We start from the raw sequence: 13,230 nt of genomic DNA on the forward strand, positions 1-13,230 counted from the left end.
TGTCATAGATCCTGGTATTTTGTCATTTATTCTAATATTTGTATTATTTAGGCCCTATTGTCGTTGGGTACTGATGCTGATTAGCAATGCTGTCCTTTCCTTTTTGTATTTCAGTACAGTCAGCCCACGATATTCACGGGGAACGCATTCTCGGAAAAATGCCGCGAATGTTGGAACTGCGAATGTTGGAACTGCGAATGTGAGGGCATTGTTCCAATGGGAAAAGAGGGGATAGGGTCCTGGCAGTTACTGATTCAAGGAAAAATCCCACAACTGTTGAGGAAAATCTGCAAATGTTAAGGAAAATCTGCATATGTCAGAGAAAATCCATGGATGTCGAGGAAAATCCATGGATGTTGAGGAAAATCCTGCGAATGTCGAGGAAAACCCTGTGAATGTTGGGGCATTGGCTTGATGGGGAAAGGGGGGATAAATAATTGCACTAATAGTTGTCGTGGAGTGTTTTAATTCTGTACAGTAACTCGTGGGGGATGATGTGTTACGCAGCTGGTGGGATATCCCGAGAAGCAATGTTCACAGTGTGAATGGTGGGATATCCCGAGAAGCGATGTTTTCAGTGTGAATGGTGAGATATCCAGAGAAGCAATGTTTACAGTGTGAATGGTGAGATATCCAGAGAAGCAATGTATACAGGGTGAATGGTGGGATATCCAGCGAAGCAATGTTTACACGGTGAATGGTGGGATATCCAGAGAAGCAATGTATACAGGGTGAATGGTGGGATATCCAGCGAAGCGATATTTACAGTGTGAATGGTGAGATATCCAGAGAAGCAATGTTTACATTGTGAATGGTGGGATATCCTGAGAAGCAATGTTTGCAGTGTGAATGGTGAGATATCCAGAGAAGCAATGTTTACAGGGTGAATGGTGGGATATCCAGCGAAGCGATGTTTACAGTGTGAATGGTGAGATATCCAGAGAAGCAATGTTGACAGTGTGAATGGTGAGATATCCAGAGAAGCAATGTTTACAGTGTGAATGGTGAGATATATCCAGAGAAGCAATGTTTACAGTGTGAATGGTGAGATATATCCAGAGAAGCGATGTTCACAGTGTGAATGGTGAGATATATGCAGAGAAGCAATGTTTACAGTGTGAATGGTGAGATATATCCAGTGAAGCAATGTTCACAGTGAGAATGGTGGGATATCCTGAGAAGCAATGTTTACAGTGTGAATGGTGAGATATCCAGAGAAGCAATGTTTACAGTGTGAATGGTGGGATATATCCAGAGAAGTGATGTTTACAGTGTGAATGGTGGTATATCCTGAGAAGCAATGTTTACAGTGTGAATGGTGGGATATATCCAGAGAAGCTATGTTTACAGTGTGAATGGTGAGATATATCCAGAGAAGCAATGTTCACAGTGAGAATGGTGAGATATCCTGAGAAGCGATGTTTAGTGTGAATGGTGGGATATCCTGAGAAGCAATGTTTACAGTGTGAATGGTGAGATATATCCAGAGAAGCAATGTTTACAGTGTGAATGGTGAGATATATCCAGAGAAGCAATGTTCACAGTGAGAATGGTGGGATATCCTGAGAAGCAATGTTTACAGTGTGAATGGTGAGATATCCAGAGAAGCAATGTTTACAGTGTGAATGGTGAGATATCCTGAGAAGCAATGTTTACAGTGTGAATGGTGAGATATCCTGAGAAGCAATGTTTACAGTGTGAATGGTGAGATATCCTGAGAAGCAATGTTTACAGTGTGAATGGTGAGATTGTAGTGAAAATGTATATCAAAGTTGAACCCAGGAGTGATGCCCACTTAAACCGCAGAGGGGCATCTATAGGACCTCGGACGTCCGCGACGCGGAGCCACTCCTGTGACATTTTACTATGACATGTAGTCCTGAACGGTACATACTCGCACATGTATTCTAGGCTTGCTTGCATTGACTAATATAATTATCGATCCTCCCTATATGATGCCAAGATCCTGATATCTATTGCATGATTGTATTTTGCAGGATGATGCTAAAGATCTGATTGAGATTAAACCTACCTTTGGGACAAAGTTGTGGACTTGGTTTATTTTCACAACATTTAATCTCAATCAAGATCTACGGAAATGGCGGGACACAGGATGATCCAAGTACCGACCTTCAGCACTGACCCACAAGCTGCGGATTCTGGCTCGGAGTTAACTCACTGGCTCAGGACACTGGAGAACCAGTTCAAAGCCCAGGAGACCGTTCCCACTGCTAAAACGAAACTGGACGTTCTGCAGACTAAAGTGGACCACCACGTCTACCGGAGCATTGGACGATGTACGACGTACGATGCCGCTGTGGCGGAGCTAAAGCGTATTTACATTAAGAAACGGAGCGTGGTATACACCAGGTATCTGCTCTCATCGCGGCGGCAACAGCCCACTGAGTCGATCGATCGCTTCGCCCAGGAGCTACGACAACTACTAGCGGACAGTACCCAAGAGGTCCGCACTCACGAGCAAGTCCAGGACGATCTTGTCCGAGACGCTTTCGTCTCTGGGATCGGCTCTCCTGCTCTCAGGCTCAGACTTTTGGAGACAGCTGACCTGACGTTCGCGGAGGCTCTACGGGTGGCTCACGTCTACACTGAGGCCCGGGAACAATCTACCGCCTATGACCACACACGGGTCGTCGCGGGGACTTCTCAACTCGCGCGACCGGAGAGGGCTACCGCCGAGGATACGGGAGCGGACCCGACCACGCCAGCGGAGCCCTTGGCTGCTCCCGAGGTGGACTCGGATTCCGGCTTGGCTGCGGCTACGGCGGCCAGGCCAAGGCCTGTACGAAATGCAACGTGTTACTTCTGTGGCAACCGACAGCATCCCAGGTCAGCGTGTCCGGCTCGGGAAGCAATATGCCATTTGTGCTCGACTAAAGGACATTTTGCAAAAGTCTGTCGGAAGACCGCGCGGGGCACACAAACTCGCGCGACCTTGAATGGGCTTATCGCCGAGCCAACGGACCGAGCACAGAGCGGGGTGCCTCACCCGACTTTGATGAGCGGTCCTCCTCCTCGTGGGCCCCTGGCTGCATGCCCGACCTTGGTGAGATACATCGGGCCGCCAAAACAAATGGCGCGAACACGACCGACCGTGGAGCGACCATCCTTGACTGGAATCCGAACGCCCTCCGAAGGCAACTCAAACAAACGACAAGCTCCCACTTTGACGCAAACAATGCACCTGACACGAGCGCCCTCTGACGGCAGCTCATACAAACTACACGCTCTTGCCTCAGCACATGAAACTACAGATGGCTGCGATCCTTCTCGCGTGACACGAGCGCCCTCTGACGGCTGCTCGTACGGACTACACGCTCCTGAAGCTCCAACTATGCCTTTGACACGAGGGCCCTCCAGAGGCCGCTCAAACGACCGGAAAACTGCAGCCGGCGTGGGCTCCACACGTGAGGCGCGATCTTTTCGCCCGGATGGCTCAATACCTGCCGGATCTTCCGGCCTTGCTCAGGCCATTATTCCACTCATGGTCGAAGGCATTTTTGCATGGGCTTCAGTCGACACGGGGTCTAGGGATAGTTTTATCGATCAACGACTGGTGCGTAAACATGGGTGGCCGGTCCTCGGGACAACACGACGGCTCTTCATGGCCTCCCAAGGGCTTCGGCTCAGCACAAAAGGGGAATGTCGATTGAAACTTGTGATAAAGGGACGCATGTTTCCAGATGTACATCTCATGGTCTTGCCTGCTTTATGTGCTGACATTCTGTTAGGACACGATTTTCTTAAGCGGCATGGACGTTTGGAAATGTAATTCGGTGGGACTGACACGCTTGCTGTGTGTGCACTAGTGAAAATGAAAATTGAGCCTCTTTTGCTGTTCCCCAACCTGACCACTGACTGCACTCCTGTAGCGGTGAAATCACGGCGCTACTCACGAGCGGACGCACAATTCATTTTGGAAGAAACGGCCCAGCTCTTAAAGGAGGGTATCATAGAACATAGCCGGTCGCCGTGGCGGGCCCAGGGCTTAGTGGTGCGAAGTGAAGCCCATCGCCGACGCATGGTAATCGACTATTCACAGACGGTTAATCGCTTTACACAGCTGGACGCCTACCCGTTACCGGGGATGGACGCGCTGGTACGACAGGTGGCCCAGTACTCAGTCTACAGCACTCTCAATCTGCGTAGTGCGTATCATCAGCTCCCCATCTCTAGGGCTGATCGCATCTATACCGCCTTTGAATCGGGTCAAAGGTTATACCAGTTCACCCGACTACATTTTGGGGTGACGAACGGGGTCGCCTGTTTTCAGAGGGCTATGGACGACCTCGTTACTAAGGAGAACTTGACAGATGTCTTTGTATATCTGGACAATCTTACGGTTTGTGGGTATGACCAGGGGCATCATGATGCTAATCTGAAGCACTTCCTCGAGGTCGCGCAGAGGTATCGCCTAACCATGAATGAGGCTAAGTGTCGTTACTCTCTACGCACGATAGATCTTCTGGGGTACACCGTGACCCATGGCTCTGTCTCTCCAGATAAGGAGCGTCTGCGACCTTTGCTCGATATGGCTCTGCCTAGCGATCGAGCTTCGCTGAAGCGCGCTCTCGGGCTGTTCGCCCACTATTCAAAGTGGGTGCAAAATTTCTCCGCGAAGCTCCACCCCCTTGTGGCCTGCGACACGTTCCCTATGGGCCCAGCCGCCTTGGCAGCCTTCGGGGGCCTTAAGGCCGACATCGCTGGCGCCGCTGTGGTGACGATCGACGAGAGTGAATCTTTCGTCTTAGAAAGTGATGCCTCGGATTATGCGATAGTGGCGACACTCTCCCAGGGGGGGCGCCCGGTGGCTTTCTTTTCGCGGACTCTCACCTCCGCTGAGCGGAGGCATTCGTCTGTCGAAAAGGAAGCGTACGCCATCGTTGAGTCGATTCGGCGATGGCGACCGTACTTACTCGGGCGATGCTTCCAAATCATCATGGACCAACAAAGCGTAGCGTTCATGTACGACACCTTACATGCTCAACGCATTAAGAATGAGAAAATCACTCGCTGGCGTATCGAACTCGCCGACTTCTGCTACACCATCAAATATCGCCCGGGGAAGGATAACCTGGTCGCCGACGCCTTATCGAGGCCGGCTACGTGCACGGGTATCGTAACTCTGGAGGGTCTGCGCGCTTTACACGGCACTATGTGTCATCCTGGGGTGATGCGTTTCGCTCATTTTGTGCGTAGTGGTAATCTGCCGTACTCGATTGAGGACATCCGCCGGATCTGCTGCGACTGCGCTATATGTGCGGAACTCAAATCGCGTTTTTACAACCCTCCCATGGGGACGCTGGTTAGGGCTACTAGGCCGTGGGAGAGATTGGCAATGGATTTCAAAGGGACGCTGCCGGTGTCGAGTAACTCTCGTTATCTGCTCACTATCGTTGATGAGTACTTGCGATTCCCTTTTGCTTACACGTGCGTGGATATGACGGCTGCCACGGTCATACGGTGCCTGCAGAATTTGTTTTCTATGTTCGGGTATCCGGCCTACGTGCATACCGATCGGGGTGCGGTGTTCCGGTCCCAGGACGTGAGGGGTTACTTGCTCCAAAATAATGTCGCTTCGAGTTACACCACACCGTACAGGCCCCAGGCAAATGGGCAGGTCGAATGCTTCAATGGGATTATATGGAGGGCCGTCATGCTACGTCTCAGGACCCTCGGCCGTGGCCTCGATAAATGGGCTTGGTCGCTACCTGCGGCGCTGAACTCGATCAGGGCTCTACTATGTACGGCCACCAACCAGACTCCTCACGAGAGACTGTTCCACCACCCTAGAAGCTCGGGTAGTATCCGATCTTTACCCAGTTGGCTCGCTGAGCCGGGGCCGGCCTATCTCAAACGTGCGGTTCGCACAAGCAAGTACGACCCCTTAGTGGATAAGGTGCAGGTACTCCAGGCTAGTCCCGAGCATGCTCGTGTGATGACGGCAGATGGACGCGAGTCCACTGTCTCTGTACGCCATCTCGCCCCATGTGGGGTCATCGACCATTATGGGGATATCGACGAACCGATCTACGACTCTATGGACTCCCCCAAAGCTTCCTCTATGGAACATCTGCCGTCCCTTCCTTCGTCAAATACACCCCTGCATGAAGGCCCTGAGGTGCCCCCTCCGACACCTGCCTCCAGCGGCTACTCCGATGTAGGGGACTCTGGGCTTGGGGAGGCCGTACCCGGTAGTTTCCGGACCCGTGCTGGCAGAGTAATTCGCCACCCTGACCGCTACGAATGGACCGCCTGACACGGAATGACGCCCCCAATCAATTAATGCTGACGCACGCTTGATTCCTGCCTAACGGCAGTGTAGTTATAACGGCGGGGAGAATGTAGTGAAAATGTATATCAAAGTTGAACCCAGGAGTGATGCCCACTTCAACCGCAGAGGGGCGTCTATAAGACCTCGGACGTCCGCGACACGGAGCCACTCCTGTGACATTTTACGATGACATGTAGTCCTGAACGGTACATACTCGCACATGTATTCTAGGCTTGCTTGCATTGACTAATATAATCGATCCTCCCTATATGATGCCAAGATCCTGATATCTATTGCATGATTGTATTTTGCAGGATGATGCTAAAGATCTGATTGAGTTTAAACCTACATATGGGACAAAGTTGTGGACTTGGTTTATTTTCACAACAGAGATATCCTGAGAAGCAATGTTTACAGTGTGAATGGTGAGATATATCCAGAGAAGCAATGTTCACAGTGGGAATGGTGAGATATCCTGAGAAGCGATGTTTAGTGTGAATGGTGGGATATGCCGAGAAGCAATGTTTACAGTGTGAATGGTGAGATATATCCAGAGAAGCAATGTTCACAGTGTGAATGGTGAGATATATCCAGAGAAGCAATGTTCACAGTGTGAATGGTGAGATATATCCAGAGAAGCTATGTTCACAGTGTGAATGGTGGTATATCCTGAGAAGCAATGTTTACAATGTGAATGGTGGGATATCCAGCGAAGCAATGTTTACAGTGTGAATTTTTTTTGCACCTGCAAAAAACCGCGAATATGCGGAACACAGGGCCACAAATGTGGAAAAACCACCGTTTAGAGGCCATTTTTCTCCACAAAGCGGGGGTTGGCCTTTTTCGGGGACCGTGGTTGTTGTTGTTTTTTGGTCCCCTTTTTGAAGCAATGTTTTACGGCCGGATGCCCTTCCTGCTGCCAACCCTGTTTGTCACCTTTTTACGACACACAGGGAATTACCAGTGAACTGGTACTCAATTAGCCGACCTCGGAAGGATGACAGGCTGAGTCAACCCCCCTGGCGTTAATTCAGCGAATTAACGTGGAATTGTGGAATTAACGTGGAACAAATGTGGAAGAAGGTCGCAATTTATCAACCGCGAATACGCAGAACCCGCGAATGTCAGAGTCCTACTGTAATGTGACCAGGCACCATGCTTTCCTTTCTATGTTCAATTTGATGGGATGATCAGGTGGTACACGTGTGTACTATGTGCTCATTTTTAACAAATACTTTTGGTTCGTATTCACACGATTTTCCTAGGGCATGGATATATATTGAAGTTTTTTTGTGCAGATGAGCTGGTGTATTCTTCTGCATGCATTGCCATTACTTTGTGTGTACAGCTGTCTCAACAGAGTTTTTTTTACATCCTGAGAGGAAGTGGCTTGTGCTTTCTCTTCGTACCTTGCAGAACCTACACCTGTTCGATTGGCTCAATCCCACAATTTTCTTCAAGTCATTGGCATAGTGACCTTGATATTGGGCCTTACACAAGTTAAAGAAGAAAAACAGCTTCAATAATGCAATATAAAAAAAAGGAATTTGAAAATAAATCAGTGGAAAACAAGGAAGTGGATTAATAATGCACTTCAATATTATACCAAGTTTGGGTCCTGCGGATCAACATAATTTCCCCTTCAATTTCCGCGAGACACATACCTGTCTCACTTGGAGCCTTGTCTCGTTCCAGTGTGGAGCTCGCAGATGAACTTCCTGATGCAGAACAAACCTCCTTTTCATTCACAGCAACACTTGCACGTTCCTTTTCACTCAAGACCAAAGGTTCAGCTTCACGACACCCAGAATCTGGGATAATGCACCCAATTAGCATTGCCTCATTCCATCTGATCATTTTGTCTCATTGACTCGAACATTCATAATATGCTTATCGAATGGAATGAGGCAAGGCATCCCAACATTCAAAATAATCCTATTTTTTTTGAACACCCTTTCCATGTCAATCATCCCTGCAACTTTTCCATCCACTATCACAAATGTTTCATAAACCTCAATATTCCCGATCAAACCAAACCTCAATATTCCCAATGTAACCCTAACACATAAAAAAAGGCTTCATTATTGACAATAATGATGAAAGTTGTGTGTTGTTGTTGACTTGAGTTGTAAATTGTAAATTAAGTTGTTAAATTTGAAATGAAAAGTTTGGATCAATAATCCAAAGGTAATTTTAGACACCACCAGGTGAGTGCTATTATTTATTAATTTTTCTTTTTCCGTATGGATGCAAACTTACAATGTTGTCAGATGTGTCCCTTTACTTGGAGATGTACTCAAACAGTGTCACATGGATTTTAGATGAAAGTCTTTCTGTCTTCTACCGACTCCTCGACGGCCTAGCTCCCCGTGCTCTGTCTGTGCTCTTTCCCCAAATTATTCCTTCAGGACGCACAAGATCTACCAGAACCCTCTTCTGGTGAAACTGCCAAAATCAAGACTCTCTGCTCACCTTCACTCTTTCATTCCTCTTTTCTCCCACCTCTGGAACAAACTCCCTCACTCTCTTCAATCCCACTCCTCCCTCCAAGTCTTTAAAACAGCTGTTCACCACCCCCATCCTCGTTCACCACCTCATATCTTCCCCCATCCAAAACCTTGATCTTTTCTACCCCCGTTAAGACACACCAAATCCACCTCTTTCAATCTCCGACTTCATTCCTGAAATTCCTAGTGGAGTTCATTTGCATTATACTGTGTACCCCTCCCACTTCCCCCAAGCACTCTCCCTTCCACAGATCCACCGACATCCCTGGTCTCTACTGTTGTTGTCCTTGTGTGCTTCCCTCTCTCTCCCCCTCTTGTCTCCTGCTCCCTTTATTGTATGTTTTATGTGTCCGTGCATGTTTTCATGTTTAATGTGTTTGCTCTTACATGAGCCTCGACTTTGTATGCAAATAAAATAAAATAATGGAACAAATATGGAACTACCCAGACTCTTCCTAGAGATGACCTTCCGACCAAACTGAGCAACCGGGCATGAAGGACATTGGTCAGGGAGGTGACCAAGGACCCAATGACCACTCTGACAGAACTACAGAGTTTCTTGACTGAGATTCGAGAATCTGCTGGAAGGACAACAGTCTCTGAAGCATTTCAGAAACCTAGGCTTTATGGGAGAGTGGCCATACGGAAGCCAATCCTGAGAAAACGTCACATGACAGCACACATGGAGTTTGCAAAAAAGCACGTGAAAGACTGAGATCACGAGGCAAAATATTCTGTGGTCTCATGAGAAAATTCAAGTCGTTGGCCTGAATGCAAAGTGCAAATGGTCTGATGGAAACCTAATACACAGCTCATCGCCCATCTAACACCATCCCTACCGTGAAGCATGGTGGCGGTAGCATCATGCTATGGGGATGCTTTTCAGTGGCAGGGTCTGGGAGACTTGTAAGGATAGAGGGAACAATGAATGGAGCCAAATACAGGCAAATCTTTGAGGAGAACCTTCTTCAGAGTACAAAAGACCTTAGGCTGCTGCGAAGATTTACGTTCCAACAGGACAATGACCCCAAACATACAGCCAAAACAACACTGGAATGGCTTCAGAACAAGAATGTGAAAGTGAGTGGCCCAGCCAAAGTCCAGACTTGAATCCCATTGAGAATCTGTGGAAAGACTCGAAGATTGCTGTTCACCGACGCTCCCCATCCAACTTGACAGAGCTTGAACAAATCTGCAGGGAAGAATGGGAGAAACTCCCCAAATCCAGATGTGCAAAGCTGATGCAGACATACCCAAGAAGACTCAAAGCTATAATAGCTGATAAAGGCACTTTTATGAAGTATCGACTCAGGGGGTTGAATACTTATGTAAATTAGATATTTCTGTGTTTAATTTTTAATTATTTCGTAAAAAATTCTAAAAAAAAATCCACGGTGACATTATGGTGTATTATGTGTCGATCAGTGGCAAAATAAATCTCACTTTAATCCATTTTTAATTCAGGCTGTAACACAACAAAATGTGAAAAAGTCAAGGGGTGTGAATACTTTCTAAAGCCCTGTATATACGAGTAGGGCATGCTGGAAGCAAACTGCAAGCAACTACTGGGGTGCATCCTATGTGCAGGCATAATATATATAATATTTAAATATTGGATGACCCCCCCCCACCCCCCCTCTCTTAGAATGTACTATTAAACATTTATACACTTATATCGGTGGTGAGTCGGTGGTTAGGAGGACACATAGGCACACGAGTGAGTTTATTAATTTTACTCACCTTGCTTTCTCATCATCATAGATGAGACTTGACTTGTTGTCGTGGTGGCGGTTGAGGCCATTGTTTCAGGAGGGCTTTCTGAATGAGAAATTGTCACAGTTGAAGAGGTAACCAAAGGAGGAGTGGAATGCGTACAAGCAGGGACGCGTACCTCCGAGGGTGAGAGCGGTGTGACCATGGCCGAAGTCGAGTCGGTTTTCAATGCAAAAGAGTTTTGTGGGGGAGAATCTGTAGGAGTTCGTGGAGAATAAAGCGGAATTGGTGATGGTGATCTGGAGGTAGGTGATGGTGAAGGAGAGAGAATCGTTGGTGAGGTGACTTGACTGAAGGTCGATGGTGATAAAGACTCAACAAGTGGCTGGAGATTGAGACGAGACCGTGTGCAGGGTTTAAGTTCTTTTTCTCGCTCCTCCGCAGCCATCCGTTCCAGGTAACGACTCCTGAGGACAATAATATTTTATTCCTATAAATATAGTAAAACATGCAGGAGCCCATTAATCATTTTCAGGTTCTATGTTAAACTTATAAATCACGTGATGAAATGTCAACCATATAAGCATTAAGGCATCTTTTTCTTCTTTCCATTAAATTGCAAATAATCAATTTTGTGATGTTTTAATCAACACATACATAACATGCTTGTAAATTTGAATAAGCTTTCCTTGCTTTCCTTGCCAATTGAAGTCAAACCTTGCTTTAAAAGTCCGAATAACTCAGAATGTTTGAATAAATATTAACAAAGTTCAGCAGAGAATATGTCACAAGGACAAAATGACAATGTGTGACATCGATGACGTAATTGGCCAAAGGACAGACAAGACTCACATATTCTCTGATGTTAAAATGAGTCAGTTCTTCAATGCATTTGAATGGTGCTGAAAGTAACTTTTAAACAATAATATAACACAATTATTGCATGTACAGTATACTAAAATTACATGTAATATGTTATAATATCATTGCACTTCATGTAATGCACATAAAACTCCAAAAGCCTTGTTTACAAGAGCAAGGTTACGGAGGGTATGAACTGAAAGTAGGGCAGGTAGGGCAACCGATGGACACAAAAAACAAGGGAATGAACTAACAGGAAAGGGAGAGTGAGAGTGAGAGTGAGAGTGAGAGTGAGAGTGAGAGTGAGAGAGAGAGAGAGAGAGAGAGAGAGAGGGTGTGTGTGAGAGAGAGAGAGAGAGAGAGAGAGAGAGAGAGGGTGTGTGTGAGAGAGAGTGAGAGAGAGAGAGAGAGAGGAGGAGAGGAATCACAGTAACCTGCAACTAAGAGGGTTGGGCTAGGAAGGGTTAATGGGGGTTGTGAGAAAGATGGGGGATGATATGAGATGACAGAACACTGCCTGTTTGAAGCTTTGGAGGGAAGAGTGGGATATAACAGCTTCAGGAATGTGGTTCCATAGCCAGGAAAAGACGGGAACAAAAGAGTTGAGGTGTGCAGTCAGCCTGGATTTTGGAATTTTAACCATGAGAGGGCCTTTTCACCTTACAATTGGGGCTGGCAGGATGGCCAGGAGGTATGCACACTCACATCTAAGCTATCAAGCCTGTGTTCGAATCTTGACGCAGATATAAACGGTCATCCTGGTGTTTTACAGGCAGTTTGATTCATCAATGTGTGCCTTCCCTCCGATGGATGTTAGACGGGTATACCGTCTGCCGACATTAGCTGGTGGATGCTAAAGATTCCGCAATGTCCTTTGCGAAGAGTAGGAGAGTTGTCACTGGAATCCTGAACAAATTCCAAATTCCTGGTCCGAATATACAGAGGTCATAGGATCAGCGGCACCTCCGTGCCCTCAGCCAATGATGCTAGGATGACCTGAGATGGTGGTGTACTGCCAAATTGAAGCACCGGTGGGGAGAGTGCGATTTAAGAGAATGCGATAGGAAGCTCATCAAGGAGAATGTTTACAAAGCAAATCAAAATTCCAAAATTTAAATGTTTTTTGGAATGTGTTACAATTCCAAAATTTGTTGAACCTGAGGTTCCACAGCTGTGTGAGGAGGCACCCATGATGTTGGGCCTGACTTATGCAAAGTGTGCGCTTGTGGGGTTTTGGATGGATGCCCAAGTGATGTAGTCTGATAACTACGATTATGTGAGTCATGCCTGCTTAGCATTTAGATACACAGTATTTTTTATGGGGAGTTAGACGACCACAAGGCCACTCAAAAGTGGGGGCAAAAAATAAATTGTAGGAAGGGGAATTACTGGGAAAGGAGATACCTATTCACATCCCTATTAAACTGGGAAAGGTTGTACTGTATGTTGCTGGGAAATAGGATGCAGGTAGGGAATTCCAGAGTTTAGTAGTGTGTCGGGAAAACCTGGAAGAATGGTCGGAGCTAATGGAAGGAGGTAATACCCCCGAAGGTGGACAGAGGTAATACATTTTAAAATTGGTTTTGAGCCTTCTTCGTTTGATAAATGTCCGTCACAAGTTGCTAGTTAATGGAATTTGCCATGATTGCGCGGTCACCATTTGGCTGAGTAAAAAGGTTCTGTTACTTTCTGACAGGTGAATGGAGTTTCTCCTTTGCGATGAAACAAGCTGATTACCCGAGCCACACATTCAGCATTTTCACTGTTACTTATCAGGTACCTCTATTTAAAATGCTCAATCAGACTAATGAGGCAGGAAGTATTCCACATTGCAAAATAGAGTTACAAACCTGCAGA

General features: G+C 46.8%; 1 protein-coding gene across 3 annotated transcripts in view; it reads right to left on the reverse strand.

Moving 5' to 3' along the window:
* The window catches only part of LOC137422041 (FH1/FH2 domain-containing protein 3), a 375,404-nt gene that overhangs the window by 56,710 nt on the left and 305,464 nt on the right, over window positions 1-13,230 (reverse strand). For all 3 annotated transcript variants that reach the window (XM_078772994.1, XM_078772993.1, XM_068108729.2), the window contains 2 exons: window positions 10,540-10,979; window positions 7,957-8,103 (listed from right to left, as the gene is read on the reverse strand). In XM_078772994.1, coding sequence (XP_078629120.1) covers window positions 7,957-8,103; window positions 10,540-10,979 — 587 coding nt within the window. The remainder of the gene's footprint in view (window positions 1-7,956; window positions 8,104-10,539; window positions 10,980-13,230) is intronic.

The sequence above is a fragment of the Myxine glutinosa genome, chromosome 2 (genome assembly GCF_964187855.1).
Source record: "Myxine glutinosa chromosome 2, kmMyxGlut1.1, whole genome shotgun sequence".
Classification (NCBI taxonomy): Eukaryota; Metazoa; Chordata; class Myxini; order Myxiniformes; family Myxinidae; genus Myxine; species Myxine glutinosa.